At 30.6% G+C, this 23,787-nt stretch overlaps 1 protein-coding gene across 3 annotated transcripts; it reads right to left on the reverse strand.

The window, feature by feature from the left end:
• Positions 1-171: 171 nt before the first annotated feature.
• Positions 172-22,796, reverse strand: LOC132717518 (rhodopsin, GQ-coupled-like). Of its 3 annotated transcripts, none has more exons than XM_060701003.1 (3): positions 22,531-22,796; positions 2,618-4,700; positions 172-1,837 (listed from the first exon to the last, which is right to left on the reverse strand). In XM_060701003.1, the coding sequence occupies exons 2-3, from the start codon at positions 3,354-3,356 to the stop codon at positions 1,251-1,253; spliced, it is 1,326 nt and encodes a 441-aa protein (XP_060556986.1). In that variant the 5' UTR covers positions 3,357-4,700; positions 22,531-22,796; the 3' UTR covers positions 172-1,250. The 3 variants fall into 3 exon arrangements, with proteins under 3 accessions (XP_060556986.1, XP_060556989.1, XP_060556987.1); XM_060701006.1 differs by lacking the exon at positions 22,531-22,796 and adding an exon at positions 11,308-11,419; XM_060701004.1 differs by lacking the exon at positions 22,531-22,796 and adding an exon at positions 4,809-4,915.
• Between the last annotated feature and the right edge of the window lie 991 nt (positions 22,797-23,787).

A 23,787-nucleotide genomic window follows, 5' to 3' on the forward strand; every position in this document is an offset into this window, starting at 1 on the left:
CTAAAACATGAAACCTTGGCAAAGCAACAAAAATATCAAATAATTATGAAATGAGGAATTTGTTGACCTGGTCATAAATGTTGCCCTTCGCTCGAGAAAAACCTGTTACGTTGTAATAAATGATGATTTGATTATGGACAAGGAAATTGCACACATGCCTTTTATAAAATGTTTTATTGAATACTGCATCTGGAATAAAAGAAATCAATGTAAATATTTATTCATCAAAAATCATTCAGTCATTAAGTAAACAAATTTGTTAATTTATGCGTGAAAAGACTAAAAGAAAATCTGAGCAAAATATAATAGAAGTTATATTTTAAAAAAGTGGACTATTTTTCATAAAACATCGCCAAATGGGAATACTACTGAAAACAAACTGGAAACAAACCAAAATCAAATATGCAGTTTTATTGCTCGTTTTAAAGATTAAAGAACATTAATTAATATGTTGTGAAAAAAAATCTGTTAATAGAGCGTCGATTGTAATTTGGCACGAGTTAACAGTAACTTGTAAAAAAACTGGAAGAAATTTTCATAATAACTGCATTATATGCAAACAGAAAGATAAAAGTATTCAATAAAAACTCTAAAAAGAGAATTCAGGAAAGAACCGACAAAAGCTGTGTTTAAATCGTGCAACTCAGTAAAATACAGTTATCAAATTTGTACAAATATACATGATGCATTTTTTTCTTTAGTTAGTGTTCAAGAACATATTAATTTATAATAACACCACAAAAAGAAAGTTATAATTCTATCTGAAGTAAATAATTAAGGTTTTTCTAAATTTTATATTTTACGCATAGTTGGTTGTTTTAATGTTTTCATTAAGCATACAGAACTTTAGTAACATTTCTTTTGTAAATTTGGCCTCCTCAAGGTTATAACACTTTTGTCTGACTCTGATTCAAATCTCAAGATATTCATTGGTCAATATACATTCTTTGCTGTTTTCTGACCAGTCAAATATCTGAAATTTGATTTTGCACTTTTTGAACATTCTATATGAGCTTGGAGTTAGGAGTAATACAATTAGTACAATGCAGTAATATTGAGTAGTAAACCTGATAGTGGAGCATATTAGTATTTTTCACAGTGTTTCCTTCATCAACGACAACAACAAGAGCAATAATGTTTATACTTTGGCAAATTAGATATCACAATTATGACTAGATAAATTATGCAGAGACATCATTTGACACGACACCACAAAGAAAGTTTGCTTCAAACAAAATGTTGTTTTTATATCAGCGCCTTCCACAAGTCATTATTCTCCATCCTAGGTCCGCACATTCTGACCGGAACTTCTTATCACAAAATCCGTAAATAATAGGGTTAGCCATATTGTTTATAACAAATGAGCGTAGGAATACATTGTAAATAGCTATCTCTGCTGGGGACATGTCTTTAACAAAGAAAGGGTTCATGGAGTTTATGACCATAAGCACTAAGTGTGGCACAAAAGATAAAATAAACACTACCGTTATTATAAATAGCATGAATGTGACTTGTTTGGTACGTAAACTTGGTCCAGTTTTCACACTTTTTTCACTTTTGTTCGATTCGAGCCGATTTCTCTGTCTACTCAGACGCTCTGACTTTGGCGTCGATTCCCTGGAATCTCGCGAGACTGGTGAATTTGAACGTGATTTCTCCTTTGCAGACACAACCTTTTTCATCAACTCGCCATACGGATCTTTTTTAATTTCTAAATTGTCCATAGTTAGGGTCGATCCATTCGTGTTTTTGTTGCAATACTCGGGCGATTCTAGCGCCACCTTGTGATCTTTTTCGACCAAAACTCCATTTTTATCCTTGACCTTCTTTACCTTAGCTGTAAATGTACAATAGCATAATTTTAACTAACTTTCCGACAAAAAGGGAAATTACTTGTCATTTACTTCTCTTCTGATTATACAACTGAAGTGAAAGATGTTTGAACACGAATGAAATGTAACAACCCGAAATAACATTTGTTTCTGATATTTCGAGCGTGTTTGAATAAATCGGTAGCTCTTAATTTAAATATTGGCTTAATCACTATGATTTATCCCTTTTCCAAAAAGCCGAAATTTTGTGTCTTTTTATTATTATGGTTATTACTATAACAGTGTTACAGATTTTCGCAAGTTTCTAGCATAATACATGTATCATTTAACGGGTTACATAGTCAAAAGAAGACGCGCAAATGATGAGTGTTAGCGGAATGATGAACCCCTCTGTCAAAAGAGGAGCGGTGACCTAGTGGCTAAGGTATCTGCCTCTCCCAGAGATTATGGGTTCGAGTCCTACACGGGTTACTACCATGTTTCTTCATATGACACCAGTACTGGTTGGTTCCAGGAAGCGGACTCGAAGTGATTAATATAAGTTGCAAAAACTTGTTTTGCAATCGAGCTTAAAGACATATGTTTAAACCAAACCTCTGTCAACGGGCTTCAACCCAGCGGATGAAAACACTGTAGATTTTTAAAATTTAAGTTAACCATGCACTGTGTACATGGAAATATCATAAATTCGAAAAATTGATAGCTTTTTATGAGTAAAAATGTTTTCATTTTGATAATTTTTCCTTTTAGAAATATGGGATGGATTCTTGTGAAATATTTCTTACCTTTATTTTCTTCAGATGACCCTTTGCTATTATACGTGTTTTCTCTGATGAATTTATGGTGTATGCAGATCTTATTGCCAATACGAAAGTAGAAAATCCCCATAATTATCATCGAAACGACACTCCGTAATAGTTGAAAAATAAAATATCCTTTCGGTAAATCAGAATTTTTATAGTCCGGGTCAATAAAACACTCTGTTCCTGTGATATTGTTCACACCGGTTTCCACGACGGCGTCGCCGTAAACAAATATCGCCGGCACAGCGACGACGCAGCCCAAGATAGAAGCCACCAGGCACATCAGTTTGATTTTCTTCGGAGTCATTTCTCTGGAGAATGAATTACATATTCGACGATGTCTTTCTATTGCTATAGCCATCACGATGAAAGCTGAACTGACCACAAAAAATACGTGCAGAAAACGGAAGCACTTGCACGCTGCTTCCGAGGGAAACATATACGGATAAAGCATACTAACAATTAACAAAGGCATACCGACGGTACAAGCTATAAGGTCTATCCATCCTAACCACAGAATAAAACTTCTATAAGTTGACGGATGATATTTGGTGGTGTATATGTACAGAACTAGTATATTACCAAACACCCCGACCACCATCAGTATCGCTATGAACACAATAGTTGGTATATGTAAATCCACAAGAACGTCGTTCAGGTCCTCAATTGTCACGTTTGGTCCAAAATCATTCCGCCAATCCTTTGGTATCGTAGTATACATGATTTAAACAAAATGTTATCAAACGCAAATAATCTTATATATTTTCACAGGTACACAAGAACTATATCAATATTAAACTGTGTCTTATATTTTTCATTAACCTTTATTTTTTCTCAAATTCTTAATAGAAAATTAATTTTAAACGAGTTCGGCTCACAAATTAAACCAAAATAAAATATAATGAAATCTATTCAAAGTCTGAATTAGTAAAGCAGTATCTGTGTATTTATTCACTTTCATAAAAAGCGCCACCTGTATCAATTTTAGTAGCGTTTCCGGATTTATTCCGTCCGTCTGGAAGCAGTATTGGCGCGGAGAGTTTATGTGTATGAATTATATATATTTACAAATAACATTAATCATACAGCATACTTCAAGTAAATACTACTGGGTAATTTTATACACACTTCAACAATCCGAGTTACCAAGAACTCAAGTAAGCTCCGCTGTGAAGCTATTCGTACTTTTCTTTCAGTTCGCTTAAAAGCGCGTGTTTCGTCTTTCTATTGGCTGAACTTTAGCATAGGCGTTACATGTTAGGACATTATTAAATCTGATTTCAGTAGTAAATAAATCTAGATACACAAAAATATGATTACGTAAAAGCACATCACGTAAGATCTTTTTTCATCGACTCTCAATGACAAATTATATTAATGTGGTCTTAAAATAGAAGAAAGATTTCTTGCCTAACTTCCAGTATGTTAGCTAATTTTAGAAATTCACATCATATTTCGAAAATGTAGATGATTAGTCCCGTCACACTTGTCAGATATTTACATCTTTTTCTCGTTTACATGTCGATCAGATGTTTTTTCACTTACCACTAGCATTAATGTCTTACTTTTGTTTCATCCAAGGAGAAAATTTGTATATAATCTATCACGCACAAAATCTTTGTATCTGTTTCGAATTGATGTTATGTTGGCTCCGTAAAATATTTTCCATATATCTCTTGCCTAATTCTGTCGGAATGCCAGTTTTTATAAATAAATGATCCACAATTGCATGATCAGCTCTTTGTTATATGTAATACTTTAATTAAAACGCTTTCATATAAATGCTGTTACTTACGTACTTGCTTCATACATCAAACACGGTGCAAATGTCAGTTTTTTGTGCGTATATTCAGCCTGAATATGACATGCTTGAATATTTGTAAATGAAAACTCGACACAATTAACACTACTTTGCAATTGACACGTTTTCCAAAACACAAACACGTGTTCTTGTCGCACTACGTGGTATGTCACGTGTAAATGACACCTACGTCAAGGACACTAACTCTCCTGACATCCTTGTTGCTTTTAATCCATAGTTTATTCACCGTCTCTCTGTTGTACACTGAAATAACAGGGGGAAAAACAACGCAAATTAAAATATGATATACTGTATTTTAAATCTTTAAATTTAAAGAAAAGTCAATAAAATATAAATTTAAAAATACCGTACTTCCCTATTTTAAAAGTGAGTGTTTTATGCAAAAGTAATTTTGTTTGCTACATATATTTGAGATTGCACTCTATACATTGTGCAAAGTCCACCAATTTCACCGTCGATAACGAGTTATCTTTAACATCTTGAAATAGCAGTATTGTGACAAGTATGTGCGCGCTAAAATAGAGACAGTAATTAAGATTTTAACGCGTTTATACTTCCGCAGTTACTAGAGGGCAATTAAAACAATTATTACTGAACAATTAACAACTGGTGAAGGTCACGTGATCTCGCTCGTCTGGTGGCAAAAACATAATAATAAAAATAAAAACAAAGAATAAAAAAAAAATATATTAAAAAAATGGAAAAAAATATACGTATATTAATTAAAATGACATTTTATACATTAAATTATAATAACAATGGTGATGATGATAGGGACGATGATGAATATGATGATAATGATGAGGAAAATAATGAAGTTGATAACGATAATGTTAACGATTATTATAATGTTGATGATGATAAAAGAAGATGAAGAAGTTGATGATCATTATAATGATGATGATGCTTATGATGATGGTGTTAGTAGTGATGATGATGACGATGAAGATGATGAAGATGATGACGAGGACGATGATTTCACACATAACACATAAGTACTTGCTTGAAAACAATTTGTTTTTAATACTAACCGAAACAAAGATTTTTTGAAAAATAATTTCAAAATCAAAACTTATAAACATCCCAAGAATTCTTAGAAAAAAAAAGGAAAACAAATATAATGACTAAGGGGATTCACATTGGCATCACGTTTGTTCGTGATATCCGGGACAGACGTAGATAAAATAAAATATATTCGGATTAGTCGATAGTAAGGTCGAAAGATTACAGTATGAAATTCTCATTAACTTGAATAGAGAAAAATGAATTTTCATCGATAACGATAATATCCGAGAAGATCCGGTAAATGCTATCTGTAATCCGGAACACTTAAGAAAAGTATGACGTCACTATCAAAATAATAGATAAATTAATATCTACTATATGATATAATTAAAATGTCTTCTTACTTTGTTACTTTTTATTAATCCAACAGTTAAAGTCTCATTAAGTTTGAAAAATGCTACTATTTTTTTATTTTCTAAAAGTTTATTATTTCGTGATGTCCTATTAGTGTTTAAAACGTTACACATTTGCCGTCTTTTGTTTTTTTTTACGTTTTGGCGGTAAGTAAAGTTATATTGATTTAGTATAGTGTATGGAAATCAAAATACCACTTTAGATTGAATAAAATAAATGAAAAAAAACCATATACAAAAACAAACGTGCAATATTTCATTATGGTCATGTAAGGTTTTACAATTTGATATATTTGTGTTTCAATAAAAGATTTACTTAATGAACAGCTATCCTATAAAACTCTTAAATAAAACACTTAAGAAAAAATGTCATAATTAATTTTCAAACCAACAGAACTGTTATTAGCAGAATGTCAAGATAAAATGTTATGAAAATTTAGAATTTGTACATGTATAAGATATTGTAAAATCTACAAATAATTAAGCCAGAATTCCAAGTCAATTACCAAATATTACATATATGTAATAATTGCATTATCTTTGAAATATTTATTTTCTAAAACTTTGTATGTGTCACTGTATACGTATAAACAAGTCTTCTTCCTGTTATACAAGTTAAAAAGTAATTCGGAGGTAACATGTGCGTTTACTAGCAAGACAGGGTACACATTGAATAGATAGATCCTTACTCTGACCTTTCATTTGAATAATAATACATTGGCATGCGCTCTTTTATTAACAAATAGGTTGTGGTGAAATTCTTATAGTATCCACTTATCTGATTACCATAATTAGAATTGGACAGAATTGGGATCTATGTATTATATAGGCACAGTGACTTTGTTTATATACTGTGTGTGTGCAGTTTTTAATGTTGTTAAAATCCAAAATTGTAAATTAAAAACGAAAACTCGTTCGATAAAAGTAATAAGCGATGTAATTAACATAATGACAAGTCTGTTGTACAATTTAGAAATAATAAAATGAGCCGCGTCATGACAAAACCAACATAATGGGTTTGCGACCAGCATGGATCCAGACCAGCCTGCGCATCCGCGCAGTCTGATCAGGATCCATGCTGTTGGCTTACCAACCCTATAACAAGTAGAGAAACTGATAGCGAACAGCATGGATTCTGATCAGACTGCGCGGATGCGCAGGCTGGTCTGGATCCATGCTGGTCGCAAACCCATTATGTTGGTTTTGTCGTGATGCGGCTCAAATGTGTTGAGTTATAAATATGGAACACTAAGTACCGGATGAAGTTTTATAGAAAAGCTTGTAATATAAGTGACGTAACTATATTCTACAAACTATATAACTAAAATGCGAATATGACCTATATTCGCGAATATAACATCATATACCCAATCAGCGGTTTACATAATTAGTTCTTCAACATTTTTTTTTCAAGAATGAATTATTGGATAGACTCGCTGGTTCCATCATCATTACGGCTGATTATCAGAATTTTTGAGTGGCGTAATAGGAATAAGTGGAGAACCAGACATATTGATAATACCTATATCATTGAAGATTAGAAATGCTGCAATTTGCTGAAAAACTTATCACAAATTCTAGACTGAGTAGTGGGAGTCGCTAGTAACCCGGGAGTCATTTCTGATATTTTTAACCCACACAGCGTGGTGTAAAGATATTTTTTGCAGGATAGGTGTTTTTCAACAATTGTGATACATACGTTACCAAACTAGAATGTTATGAACTTCAGCAGGATTTGCATGGATTGAACAACTAACCTTCCGTTAGCTTACCTTACTTGTGAAAATACAAAGTCAATCCTATAGAGGTGAACAGCAAGTGACACAACTCTATACACGTGGCCACGGAGGCCCCTTGGGTATAATAAACTTGTTAAAACATTCAAAAGTAACTTTTTCTGAAACTCGATTTCCATACAAACGCTGACAACTGTATTCCGCTAATTTCCATCTCGTGAACACAGTTATCACAGAATAATTAAGAAATTAAACAAAGAGAGTATTTATGTCTGCTTTTTCCTATGTTTCTATCCTATTTTTAGATAATGTAAACAGTAAACTATTCTTTTTGTTAACGGATAGTCTACAGTCTGGTTAAAATCTACCCGGCATTTAGTCAGGTGTCTTGGCTAAAGTTTATAAGATGCGTACCCGTGACTATTCAATCTTAGCAGTTATGTTAAAATGTGTCGAGTTAGAGACCAAATCAAAAGTCTTAAATCATGTGTCATGTAAAAACTTCCGTCAGACATCAAGTAAGGAATGTTACACCTGGAATTTACTTTAAGCGTCAAATCTGGAATATTCCGTCAGCGCCATGTCTTGAATCTCCCGTTCGGCATCATGTCTGGAATGTTCCGTCAGACGTCAAATTTTTACTATCTTGTCAGGCGTCAAAGCGTCAAGCCAAGACTCTGCCGAAAATCTTTAAGTCGGGAATCTCTCGCCAGTCGTCCAGTCAGGACTATTGGCAAATTAGATTTTGAAGATAGACAGTTTCAAAATAAATGTTTACAGCTTGAGCACCACTTGAATTACAAGTGCGGTTATATTTCGAAAGCACTTAGTTAATGTAGATCTAGCACTTCAAACGAGTTTCATTCATCGGTTTAACTTTATTTGTATATTGTATTCCATGTACATATATAAATCAAATCATCTAGATTAATAGTCAAGTACGCGGCATGACCGAGTGGTTAACACATGATGCTAGTAATCTAAAGAATGCTATTCGCGTGGGTTCAAACCCAGTCAGGGACATGTTTCCTTTACACTCATTGCTCAGTACTGGTTGATTACAGGAACGTCTACAAGCTACAAGCTTGATTACAATCGAACTAAAGTTCTGTATAAACCAAAGCAGCTTGTCTCGAGAATTTCGAAATGTAGAAATTGCTCTTATGAGTAAGAAGATATATTTTGCCTTAGTCTGAATCTTTGAAGATTATTTTACTCAAACGTGCCGCTTGAAATGTTCTTAGTTAAATACTATGAACGCTTACTGAGAGGTAGCTATATTACTGTTCATCGGGATAGTGACAAATATATTATTACCAGGTTACGTATTTAAATGTGTGAAATATATTAGTATGACTAAAGGAACGATGGTCATAAGTAAAATAAATAGAACATTTAGAAGGTTCCATCAAACATCTAACAGTGTTTCTATTTAGCCTTTGCTGCTTACCTTGCTAAAATTACTTCATGGCAAGTTTATCATGCTCCCCCACACACACTACAATATCTTTTGATGAAAAATAACCCCCACTGCATTGACCTGGGGTGTGAGTACATTTACAGTATAATGATAGTAGTTCATACATTAATAAGAAAGTAATTAAGAAATATACGATCAATTGCCCTTCCTTAGAACGATGTTAAAGTAGACATAATAAAGGTAAACTACGACCCTCCTGGTGTTTTATAGTTCTTTATATTAACTATGGTTCCTAGTTTTCACATAAATGTCACGTTTAATAATAAATCTTTATATTGTTATTTATCACATACTTAAATTGTCGGGCCTCTTTTATTCTGAAAGTAGAGTGGGAATCACCTTCTCAGAAGTATTACTAATTATATATAATAATTGTACTTGTACTGACTAAACGAACGCACGAAAGAACGAACAAACAACGAATAAACAAAAATAAATAAGAAATACATAAAGAAATCACTTACAAATATAGAATAGAATATCATAGAATAGAAGCATATAGATATTATTAAGAAGAGATAATATGATCATGATTTGTTTAATTTTTCTGGGATGAAACGAACGCGTGCGTATCCCAGCGCTCCAAACTGAATAAAAATGTTTCGGGTTATAACACATGTAAACGTTCGTGCTAGATTTCAGATTTGTATTTATAAATATTTGAACGATCGTATGATTGCCTACTGCAGAAGTATTCAACTTCAGAATATTTGAGATACATGTACAACGCTATGTTTGTAATTAACAACTCGGAGACAGATGTTTATATTAGTCGAATATGCAGGGTTTCTGACACTTCCGAACATAATTACGTATTCGAAAGAATTTAAATGTAATCACTTATGTATTGCAATACGAAATTATCTTCAAAACACTCTTAAAGTTCCTAAACCTCAATGTCACGAGCCATCATGTTTCAAAATATTCTATCCTCCCTTACAATGCATTGGCACCTCTTATAATATATTAACATATCCTACAATATATTGGCCGCCCTTACAACGTATTGGCCGCCCTTACAATGTATTTGTTGCTCTTACAATGCATCGACATCCCTTACAATATATTGGCCGCCCTTACAATATATTGGCCGACCTCACAATATATTGGCCTATTACGCCTCGCACGTGCTTCAGTGCATCTGATGTATTGATGTATGTTTAAATCAAAGTAAGATATTCTCTCATTTCGTGATTTTGATAATATCTATCAACGTTCGCCTAAAGATAATTGTTAACCATAACATACTCCATAAAAACTTTTACAACCGATGTAATTACGGTCAACAAAAGTTCAATACAAAAAGATTACACTTATTTAGTTTTAAAGCCCGTAAAACAAAAATATGAATACTTAATCGGATAGCATCTTTATAAAAGTACAGAAAATATTTAAAAAAATATCATGATAAGATAGAAAAAAACTTGTTTTTCCAAATATTCTGTAAGATGTTGCAGATAGTTCTTCAAGGACTAAATCATAAATATAGTGTGTATTTGATAAAAATATAGGTTTTTGATGAAAGTTATCCTTTGAAAAAAAAAATCCTTAAAAGTTTATACGAAACAATACTTCTTAAATGTAGGACACAGGCCCCTTGATAAATATCTACCAAATTAATTTTACGTAAAAGTCGAACGAGCACCTTGGGTTTGACATTAAGTAACTTAGTGACTTAAAAACTGTCTATGTAATTCAACTTAGTTAATTTAATGTCTATATAACGGTAGTGTATAAATTAAGATGGTGTTAATTCATGTAATATAATACATGTAGTTACATATCATATAAGGAAGATTGTAGAAAAAAATCTCTGTTCACACAATTTTTGTCTGAACATTGAAAAAGAATAATTCAAAAATACTTGTACGAAAGAAGTATGTTTGAATACTCCGTTAAATGAAGGAATTCATTGCTGAATGGTTAAACCCCTACTGAAATAGCAGAGTAAATTGTTGTTCCTGTTTACGTTAACACACAATTTTCATGCATATAGAATAAGAGAAACATCCATATATTGCAGTTAATAAATTTTATAAAAAAATATTTCGCTTCATTAAATATTGCCAATAGAGATAATATATCAAGTTAATGAAATATTAAAATGTAACAGCACACGCATGAAACATATGCCATTCAGTTTAACAATTTGAAAGTAATACATTTTTTTTGTAACTTGTTACCTTTGAAACAGAGCCCAAGAAAAAGCTACGTACCGGTAAAATATCAGAATCCGCAGTTATTTCATCCAAATATTATACATTTACATGTCATCACGAGGAATATAACTTAAATACAAAATAACTAAAATTAACCAATTGTCTGTTTACAGTGTGTTCTGTCTTACCCTTTTCTTTATTATAAATCGTTGAGTCGGTCGATTGGTGTTATTTTAAACCACAAGGTTTAAACCTTGCAAACATAATTTGTTTATATAGTCTAAGAAACGAAACAGGTTCTAAATGTTTACACAAATGGCTTCGTCCAATTGTACAATGGATGCAATTTTGAATTTCCGCCGGGCGAAAACGAGGCAATAAAACTTAAAAGAGCGACACTCTATTGATTAGACAAATAAACTTCAACTGGTTGCAAAATTCAAAATTTCACTATTTGAAAATTACGCTTTAAATGCTGAATTCTACTTAAGCGGTTGCTAAAGAGACGTGCACGTTTATAACACTGACATACGGTAACTTGCACTTTTCAGTACGAACAGGCTCAAATTAACCGACCCTGCAGCATTTTAAATTCTTAAAAAAGCACGATTGAATTACCACTTAAAATTCATCAATCAGTTACTGTTGTTTAAATAAGGACATCTTTATTCTATAAAGTACGGATTTCTTTACATCCAACAATCCAACAATCACATTTGCTGAGAGTCAATGAAAATAATTTTTGTTAAAGAAATCTAATGACTGGCCAATCTTTAGAGCTATAATTATTCTGAATAGACATCTGTTGGTGTAACTTTAATCTCAATACCTATAGTTACGCCTTGTATTATACTTTTACCATGTCATCATGGGCTTTAAACCTTATTTGATTGAAATGAAAAATATGTCTATATCTATGTACTTAGTGCAAACATAGAAATATGCTAAAATGGCTTGTGTAAAGGTGCTAACACATAGAACAGAACAGAACATAACAGAACTAATAGATAATACTTTAAATATACTTTATATATTTCATAATGAGTAATGACTAGGAACTGGAATTATCATGTCATATTGTATAATAAAATCTATTTTGTTCTGTTTAAGATTATGGTAAACCCTTTTTATTTAAGCCTTAAAAAACATACACACACAAAAAAAAAAAAAAAAAAACAATTGTCAAAATTCCTTTAAATTATCTATTTCTTTGCATATGTTTACTTCACACAAGTAATATATTTGTATATTACTTTTTTAATAAAAAGGCAACAACAGAATCGGAAACACTTAATGAAAGTGCAGACTGTAGTTTTGTTTTGTCGTTTTTAACACAAAAATAATTTTATTAAAAAAAATGCTTCTCATATTAGCCCCAACCATGATTATATCTTGAATGGGCTTATCCATCTTCCTTTGTGGATAAAACAATTCATAACTTTCAGGAAATATTTCAAAAAAGGGCGTGCAGTGTAGACCCTGATCAGACATCACGGAAGTGTCGGCTTATCTATTACTGCTTCATTGCACTGGTCACACATGTTGATTCTGCTGCCACAACCTGACTGAGCGTACAGGACATACGTCAAGCAAATTATAAAATATGGTTAAGAAGATGGATTTTACAATATTTGTCTTTCGTTCTTATCCTAACTCATTTTCTGATTGTCATGTGAAACAATGTTGTACTACAATGTACTATATATAAATAACAAATATGTTTAAAGAAGTTAAGTCTGTCTGTTATCAAAGAAGCGTCAACATGCCAAATAATTTGTAACAAAAATAAATACGACATTTATAACTAAAGTAATTACATTATATGTCACAGACTGACATGAGTTAACTTTAAATGCATGTTAACGCTAATGTTAAACAATGTTAAGCACAGAAAATAAAGATGGTAAGCGGTCATAATGACACATTTATTTATTTACGTAGATGATAAAAATAGAATAGGAAGCGAAGAAGTTCATTGTAAAAGCGCCCGTATCAACTTCATGCTGACAATTTGTTACATGTTTGAGAAAACGCTTGACGTTCATAAAAAATGAACCCATCATACTTTCTTTTAAATTCGGCGAATTTCGCCATTTACCGTATAATTAAAAGACATGATCGAAGTAAACGCTCCTTATGACAAAACTACTTATCTCGTAAGTATACTATATTTAAAGAATTTTAAAATACTGCACGTTTGTAACGGATAATCGTGACGTTCATATAAACTATATAATACTGCACGTTTGAAAAGTCGCTTTTCAGCGGATAATCATGACTTTATCAATCTCATTTTATGCAAAATTGGAGAAGTACAATTAATAATTCCAGTAAATGTCTAAATTACAGGATTTATAAACAGGATTTTTGTTTTGAGCCATACCTTAGCAAGTTACCTATGAATTTAGCTTTAATTCTCTTTAAATTTAGAAGTATGAATCACAAACTTCCTATTGAAAAAGGAAGGTTTGATGATATTCCAAGAGAACTTAGAACTTGTAACCTATGTACCAGTAACTCTTTAGGCGACGAATTGCATTATCTTTTTGAATGTTCACATTTAGTTAATACAAGAAAGCTGTATCTTGATAAATATTTCTATGAACGTCCAAGTGCTTTAAAATTTGAAAAATTAATGACCCATAGTAATAAAGATATCCTTTTGAAACTTGCCATATTTTGCAAAAATATTATGTTATCATTTAAATAATGTTAGCTTATTAGATTATGTCTTTTCTCTTTGTTTTTTCTCGCAATGATTTTTGATTTTTCTCTCTCATCCTCCATTATCAGTCAATTATTACAGTAATTTTATTACATCATGGAGTTGTATGACCATTTATAATTTGCCATTTTGTAGTATTTTGTTTTTACATATTATTTGCCATTTTGTATTATTTTGTATGTATGTACTGTTTTATGTTGTCACATGCCCATATGGGCCCTGACGTATTCAAATAAACCTTGAAACCTTGAAACCTACAGAGTGATCTCCCCTTATCAGTACAGAGATTACAATCTGCAAAGGGAGGTAATCACTTTGTGGAGTTTGAGACTTTATAATACTGCATGTTTTTAACATCATTTTTCATTGGATAATCGTGACGTTTATTTAAACTTTACAATACTGCACGTTTGTAATGTCACTTTTCATTGGATAATCTTGACGTTATAATTTTTTATATACACGGCTACTGTCAATTGCTAAAGAAATCTAACTTTTTTGGTGTTTAATACATCCGTTAAAAATATTTCTGTCAGGTAATATGGCCGTGTATAAACGGTTGTTTGCAAATTTGGTCATATAACCTGCAAAAATCTTTATTACTAATACTATAAATGGTGGCTGCGGTCAATTTATGAAGTTGTCTCTCGTTTGTCTTCCAAATACAGGAAGTTTGCTGTATTATAAATTCGTTATATTAAGATTCTGGACAGGTTATATGGAAATAATATGAAATAATAATAAGTTATATGATAATACATCGATACATCGATAATAGACGTTAATATTGATATGATCACTACCACTTTTACAACCAGGTTCTTGTATTGAGATAACAAGGTGTAAATTTTATATTCCTTTCAGCTACATGTATAAAATTGCATCTCAGTTTGGTGTTAAAAACTTGTTATAATATCTCAAAGACATGTTAATGTGCTTGAGAATAATTTGTTTATTTAGGTAATAATGAAAACTGTAGTATAACTACTAACATTGTACCCGTTAACTATCAACACTTATTCAAGTTAACATGCCATTTGTGTTACAAAAGAAATTTGAACTTAACTTTTATAAATACATTTTCTCTTCGGAAAAGATAAAAATCTAATACAAAAAAATCAAATTGTTGTTATTTTAACTTTAACTTAAGGCGTTAATATTATGAAAATTAGATGTTAGGAGTAAGTTTTAAGTTAAGTTGAAAAGTAACACAAAAGTAACAAAGTTCTCGTATTTAGGCAAAAGATATTGTTTAATACACTAACGGTTAATAACCGGCAAGACCTACAGTAAGCAGCAAGCAGACGACATTTTGTTTACAAGAATTTCACCTTAAAGTTCATCTCCTAGGGAAAAAACGTCATGGATAAAGAGAATACCTTCCTTTTCTTTCTACAAAATCTATACATGTATATGCACAGCACATAGCTCAATGTATCTGTTTCTATCACATGACTGAGGTCATAGGCGACTTTGAATTCTTAAACAGTTTTGTTTCTTTGGAATATACTACTTAAATATTTCATTACTTATAAACAGCTTTCAGCTATTGAATCAGCATCGTATAAAGGATTCTATTCAACTGATATTTTTTATTACTATTTTGTGTTTTCGTGAGGAGTTAATTTGAATTTACCGACCCCTATCAGAAATGTTGAAAAAAAATCAGCTAGCATTTAAAATTTGCTCCTCCCAATTACATATATTGAAATTATTAGGCGGCTTATTATAGATATATGGTTGTGTTAATGATATTCAAATTATTAACAGTGCGTAATAGACGTTTAAAGGGGCACTTAAGTATATCCTATTTGATGTCCGATATCATATTATACATAGTATACAAAATTGGACCAGGATATATTTTCACCAACAATATATTGGTAAAAGAATGAATAAACACCATTGAAATAACAGCAAATTCGTAAATAAATGTTTTTTTTTCTAATGCACAACATCAAAATGCTGAAGTTAATTTATGTGTCTAAAATGTTTGTTTGTTTGTTTTTTTAACATAAAAGAATCTTAAACTTAAGAGGAAATTAAATGAAAATAGCGTTTTTGTTCAAAGCTATTGTATTGTGAAAAAAATGTGGAAACTTTTCAATTCGTAGTAAACGGACAATCATCGTTTGAAGTTAACATAACTGTTGAACAAGACACTTGACTTTTCCGGGAACAGCACGATCAAAGCTTAATATCTTAATATTTCTAATTTAGTAGACAAGCTTTGTTACTTGACTTTTCCATTTGATTTGATGTAAATGTTGTACTTTGAAATGTGCTATATATGTAAAAAATGAGACCTCTATATTACCTACTGTATAACATTTAAAACATTTTCAGTTAAAGAACTTATATGTCTCCACCAGGTCAGGACTGTATAATGTTAGTTGCTTAAATTATGAAATTCATAATAGTTGTATCGATGTAAGTCAAAATAGTAGTTTGTTTACATAATTTTTGCCACTTTAATGACATATAATTTCAGAGCTGTTCTCTTATTGCGAGAAAAAATCTAACATGCTAATACAAAAAGAAAGAAAAAAGAAACAAGAAAAAAACAAAAGAATAATAATAAAAACAACAACACAACGCTAAAACAAATCAAGGATTTCATCGTTTCTCCAATTTGGCCAGGAATTACGCAAAATGATCTTTACAAAAATTAACTGGACCATTTATGAAAGACAGGAAACAATGGGTAACTTCAATATTAGCGAAATATTATGATCGGAGTTTGTTGCAATTATATATATTTATTAACTTACAGAAAATAAGGCACATTTCTTAATCACTGTAATTTCTTTCTGATACAACTTGACACAGAAACAATAGAATGATAATAAGTATTCAAATGCAGAAAAGGAGAAAAAAAATGTATGCCGTGTTCCGCATTCTTTTAAAATTATACATATTTAGAATAGGCAGACTATATTATATAACTTTCATTAAAATTCCATTAACAGTTGGAATGCAGTATAATACTTTTTGCACAACAGAACAAAAAAATGTTTACAATACGAAGTTAAGAAAAGCATTTAGTATAAAAGAGCATTTTTAGCGCTAAAAATCAACACCGCATAATCAACGACATAGTGTAAATATTGATTGAGAACGCATTTGTAAACTTAATCTAAAGAAGTTGACATAATTACTGTTTGAATTTTGTAAAAAAGCTACATGTACTTCACAAAATACCTGTATGAAAGAGATATGTTAGATTGAATAATTGAGACATTCATGTTACGAATTTTTCGAAAGCTTCGACGAAACTACGATGGTAAAAAGTCGAAATAACAAAACCACGACTTAAAAAGTCGAAAATACGAGGACGAAAAATCGAAAGTACGATGGTGAAAATTCGAAACAACGAATCCACGATGGTGAAAGGTTGAAAGTACGATGGTGAAAATACGAAAATATATATCGACTTTTCACTATCGTAGGTTCGTTATTTCGACTTTTCACTATCGTACTTTCGACATTTTTTATCATCGTACCTTTGACTTATCACCTTGTATGTTTGGAGATGTCCCTAACTGGAGACCGTACATAACAAATATAAACACATGATAAATGTTTAACACTTTCACCATTATTCTTTGAGTTTAACCTTTTTGTTATTATTCTTCGGTAAAGATGATAAATCTCAGTGAATGTTTATATTCTATTCACCCACAGAAGATTCCGATTGTTTGGTATTGAGATATTTATCAATTTATTCCGCAGACAAAAGACAGGTGAATCCAATCTTAATGTGCACTTTTAATGTTTTAAAACCACGGTTGATTACCACATTTTATTACTTGCATAATAAGATAATCAGAGAATTTTTGTAAATATATGAAATTGATACGTAAAATCTCAAGTTCTGAAATACCTTTTTGTCTTTTATATTAGTTTTAACAGCATAATTATGCAAAAATGTTAACCATGATTTAAAGGATGAATTTTTATTTATAACTAAATATTCAATTTATAGTAAAATCAGTAATATGGATTAAAAATATAAGATGTAAGAAACACTTAAACAATGGTTTTAAAAATTATGGATACGGCAAGTAATTCAAAGAAATTACATCGAAATTTGACATAATGCCAGATACAATAATCTTAAGACAGGACAAAATAATTCAGATAATGGTTTTATAGCATGTTGGATGCTTATAGCCTGAAGAAAATATGTAGATTTTGAAAAGTAGTAAAATGTAATCTAAGTAGTATTTTAGCTTCCAAACAAAATACTAAATCATTTTAACTGTACTTATTACCAAAAGCAAAGAGAAGCATAAAATTATTAAAGGCACATTATGCCACAAAAATCCATATTTTTTTTTAATTCTTTCGAAATGTCAAACATGTGATTAATGATGTTTTAAAAATGAATTAAGAGCATGTTAGGTATGTAACAACTGAAGAAAGTTGTGCTGAACGTGCAGTAATGTGTCGTAAAGGCAGCAAATTGTTAACAAAGTTGTATTTTTGTCTTCCGTACAAAATACTTATTTATTATAATTATTACAATTACCAACGAGACAAAAGAAGCAGTAGATAGTTAACCTATATGTTTTTTTTTCTTTTTTGGAAACTCACAAGTGACCCAAAATAAAACATTTTGAAAAATATAAAAGTTTTCGCATTGCTGAGGCACAATGGGCATTTTAAGGTAATTGGCTAGTGAGAATTTTGGAAACAGTAACATGGCACTTACTGTCTGTCCATGAGGTACATAGAAATCGAAATTTCATTGAAAGTCCCTATAACGTATTTAAATCAATGATCTTAGTTGATATTAACTCCCTTTGGACAAGGCTAAAGGCCTTTGAAATAAATATATATAATAAATAAACTTCCTCATTGAGAATAGTACCATAAAAGCATGTATAGTTTTTAATCAATTGATTTAATCATACTGAATTGCTCTTTTCGTACACATTTATAACATTATATTATCATAATAAAAACACAAAAGTAGCAAAATGGTCGAACCGCGAGTTCTTACAAACTAAGCAAACGGTTCTTCCCTTCTCAGGGAATTTTAATCAATTTATCATATGTTTTGAGGCCTTCACCTTAAATAATCATTACGTTCACTGCGAGTATGATAAGTGTTTATTACATGAACTAACCGTTTCCAAAATATATCCTGTCTGATATAGTATACCGATAGGTATAAAAACAACATTTATAAAAGAATCAAAGACGCAAACAGTTCTTTGAGAAAATTACTTAATCAAAGAAAGTGGCGTAAATCATGGTCAGTGACCGGCTACAAGGGGTGTTTTGTTTTCAATAGATATAAATTTTCTTATATCAAGATTGATACATTATCATTATATTTATTTAACTGTTATATATTTCACGTGAGTTCTTGTTTTATACGGTTTTATCTCCGTTCAACAACAAAGGAGTAAAATACCAGCAGTAACGTCATATTATCTTATTTCATGAATTCTGATTAAATGATTACACTTTATTGTTCCAAGAATTCTACGATTAGACATATCCGCTAAGACATACTGTTCACTTCTAAAAAAGCAGAGAAAACTAAAACTTATGATGAATTATTTGCTTTCAAATGACCGATAATGAGTTTGCACGAAAATTAGGGGATCTGAACAGCAAATTCATGGTATTATCAATGTGTTATTATTGATAACTGGAAATTTCCAATATGGAAATAATTACAAACATTTTGTTTTCAACGTTTTCATGGAAGTGGAGATATTGAGTTAAAGCATGAGTATTTTTTACTTTTGTTTAGTCATTTAAATGAAATAAAAATAAATAAAGAAACAAGTTCACAAACATAGAATTTTTTCTGAAAATAACTTTGGCTATGAAGAAAGAGATTTTTTAAAATTATCTTTATATTACTCGAGGAAGCTATACTATATAAACAATTTGTATAAAATCCAAATGTTAATATCTTCAATTACTTATTCTTGATCACGGTTGCAATGAAAAAATGTGTTCATGTATTTGTAGATATGGGCTTCTGCCTAACATATCTACACATGCACTTGATGATTAACTGCCCATTTCTAGTGTAGGTAAGAATATAAAAAATATATAAAACTACATTTCCAAAGTTCAATAAATGTACATGTATATGGATTCAATGTAAGATTAGCCGCATGTATTTAACAATACAATCTGTATTGCACTACATATGCATTTTCTGATCAGCTATCCATAAATTATTTTCTTTGTATTTAACATTAAACGGCGAATATACATGTATAGATGTACTTGACTCTTAATTTAACCCGCTTTATATCTTAATTTGACTCGTCCGTCTTTCAATCTGGACATAACCATTCATCATTTTAAGGAAATGTTCAAAATACGCACTGACTGAATAATAGAGAGTGCAGGTACAGATGTACTAGCTGATCATGGTTTTCACTGTCCGCATGGGTATAATCTATTGCCTCAAGTAGGCTATGTGTTAAAGTCTTGGTAATATCGAATATAATGAGATTCGTCCAAGTTCTTGGAGTACAAATAGAAATCAAAGCACTGAAAGTTTTGGTTACGACACGCCCCGAGAATTGTATGCAAATATTTAAGATCACAATTTTGTTATTAATGTTATTCCGAAAGATACATTCTTGTCATTGGTCCATTTGAACATGTTATTATACATACATGCTAATCATCAGATTCTCGTCTTCACTCCGGAACACATATATAACTTAGGAGACAATTAAACAGATCCAGTTTTAATGCATGTACATGTAGATAGTGTACAGACCACTTGAACTGTTTATACATATCACAAGAGCACTTCACTATAGACAAAAGGCCACCAATAAGTATGTACATGTAGTAGTTTATATACTTTAAACTGTGAGTATACATTTAATTTTTTACTTATTTGATAAATTAAATTTCCATTTTTTAAATTTTCAATTAATTCTTAAATTGGGTCTACTTTAAATCTTTTTAAAGGGGGAAATTAAAACCCAAAGAAAAAAATTTTTGCAGGAAAAAGAAAAGTGGTTTAAAGATAAAGATTGACTGATTTTTTTAACATTTGTTTAAAAAATTTAAATAGCCTTTTAAAAAAAAAAAAAAACCAAAAAAAAACCCGAACCTTAACTATAATTTGCATTTTAATTTAGTCCAAAAATTTATTTAAATAAATAATGTTTAATTTAAAAATTTTTGGGATACAATACGAAAAAAAGGAAAAGATTACTCTACCTAAAAGTTATTTAATCCATCTTATGTTTTTAAACAGGGTTTTTGCGAAAATTTTTAAAGTTGTTTTAATAATGTTATATTCAATAAAATTATTTTTAATAATAAAAAAGTGGCTGAAAAGGTTTAAAAACGGAAACATATTTAATTTTTTGAACTTATTAAATTTTCTTTTTTAAAATTTTTGACTGGTTAAGCCCTAAGTTTTAAATGATATTATTTTATTCTAAAAGCTTTTTTTTTGAAACAGAACATCTTCCCTTAAACTTAAAGTTTTAAACGATTTTCATTCAAATATCCCTGGGAAAATTATGAAATTACTTTACTATCTAGTAAAATAAAATTTAAATTAAAAAAACTTATTCGAAAAATTTTAAAGGGGGTTTGATGGGAATTTTTTAAACGCTTTAAATATAATTTAAAGCTGCTTATTCTTAATAAGGGGAACAACTAAACAAAGTTACCTGTCATTTGTTATTTAAACGTAATTACTTATTTTCTGACTTCTTAAATCAAAAATTATTATCACTTGACATTTTTAATCATTACCAACAAAAGTTTTACCTATCAATACATTAAAGGCTCATTATGTCTCAGAAATGATCTTACATTAATTTCTCAAAAGTCTGTATTCTTGGTGTACTTTAATAATAACCATAAAGTTACTGATTAGTCAAATGCCTGAGTCATATTTTTCATCTGTTGCTTTTGGCAGTTAGTACAGTTATAGTGATTTAGTATTTTTGTATGGAAGTCAAAATACTACTTTGTTTACGTTTTGCTACTTTTTATGATAAATGATTTCACATTTAACGATTTTTTCCTCAGATAATACCTAACATGCTCTTAAACCACCATTCGAATGTTATAAATTTCATGTCTTTTCCTCTTTTAAGAAGTAAAGATTCCTCTCTAAAGAAGTAAAAATTAATTCGTTTCTGAGGGATAATGGTATAATGTGCCTTTACGATTTAATTAGATCATCTTATTAACATGGTAATACAAAATATTTCACACGAAGGTCAGCCTTAAAAATGACGGAAGTAAATGAGTTTGCAAATTGCCTTAAGCATCTTTAGCACAATTTTTTAACATTCAGCACGTACAATATACACATATAAGACGTGTATCATCCCGTTTAAAAGTAAATACATTGTTACGGTAAGTACATACATTGTCAAGAGGACCGTTATTTCAATCAGTTCATAAACAATGAACAAAATGACTAATTGTCATACTTCACGTGAAATATAACGCAACATACATGTATACAGATTTGTTTAAGCCAAAATTAGTTTAAAATTCAGGAAAAACAAAACAAATAAATATGAATTTATAATTTTTACCTTCATACACGATATGTTAATCCCGTAGCTTATGAAATCAGTTAAACTTTTATCCCAACGAAAACGGTAATAATACACGAACAAACATGTATTGAGAAATTCGTAAATTATATCTTTAGTCTTATGAAGTGTATACAGCTTTTCAAATGAAGCAATTACTTAGATCAATTGTAGATACACATTTGTAAATCATGCAACAATCCATATGTGTGTTTTTCTTTCTTTTCCTTTTTTAATCTTAATATTTTCTTGGTTTATATAAAGATAAAAAAGTAAACACTGCACTGACAAAAAGTACAGCTGGAAACAATTAATAAATAACTACTTTCTATCAAGCGTTACAGTTAATTAAAAAAAATCAGAGTTAAGAATTGGTTTTCTTCCTGTTCTTGTACTATATATATTACAATATTATAAAAAAAATCGAATCCCTCCGAGTGTAATAGTAAAATGATATATATATAAATTTGTAACCCGAGAAACGTAATGTTTACCGAGGCATAATGAGTCCCTTAAGAGCATTGGAAACAAAATAAATGAATATCGCGTACTTAAAGTACAACAGCTCCGACATCCCACGGCATCATTCTAACAGATCTAAATTTCCTACCCTAAAAGCATTGGCAGCAACGAGCTTAAATAACAAAACTAATGTAGCCAGACAGCACTTAATATCTTGTATACATGCATAAATAACTCTGAAGAGACGAAATCCACTGAGAGTTAAGAAAAGATCTGTAAGTGACGATAAACCTTGAGAAGTTGTTTGACTTTCATCCAATGGCACCTTAAAATAAACTATTGTAGGTAGACATCCTAATTGGTTTGACAGTCTTTTTTTCGCATAGCGCTTAGCAAATTTGTTTAAATGTGACAAGAATGAATAATTGTATATATAATTATGATGCTGGAATCATTTATAAACGTAATCAGTATAACTACTGGTATATGCTTTCAGGAGTCATTTGAAAAGTAAAATGAAACCTACTAAATTATTCTGATCTATAGTCAAGATGCATTCGTTTTTAAAGGACTCCACTGCGGCCAAAACAAAAGGTTAGACATCCTTATATAGAACAAATGGAGCGCTCTAGAAAATCTGCAAAGATAATAAAGAAATACATGTATACTTAAAATAAAAGCGAATACAGATTTTTTTGCAATTCTCAGCTTGATTTGAGTGACGCTTATATTTGTTTTGGTCATTTTGCACAATTAATACAATTACGAGGGCTATTCAAATATGAATGCAACTGG

Source organism: Ruditapes philippinarum, unplaced genomic scaffold (assembly GCF_026571515.1).
Source record: "Ruditapes philippinarum isolate M1 unplaced genomic scaffold, ASM2657151v2 ctg844_1_1_1_1, whole genome shotgun sequence".
Classification (NCBI taxonomy): Eukaryota; Metazoa; Mollusca; class Bivalvia; order Venerida; family Veneridae; genus Ruditapes; species Ruditapes philippinarum.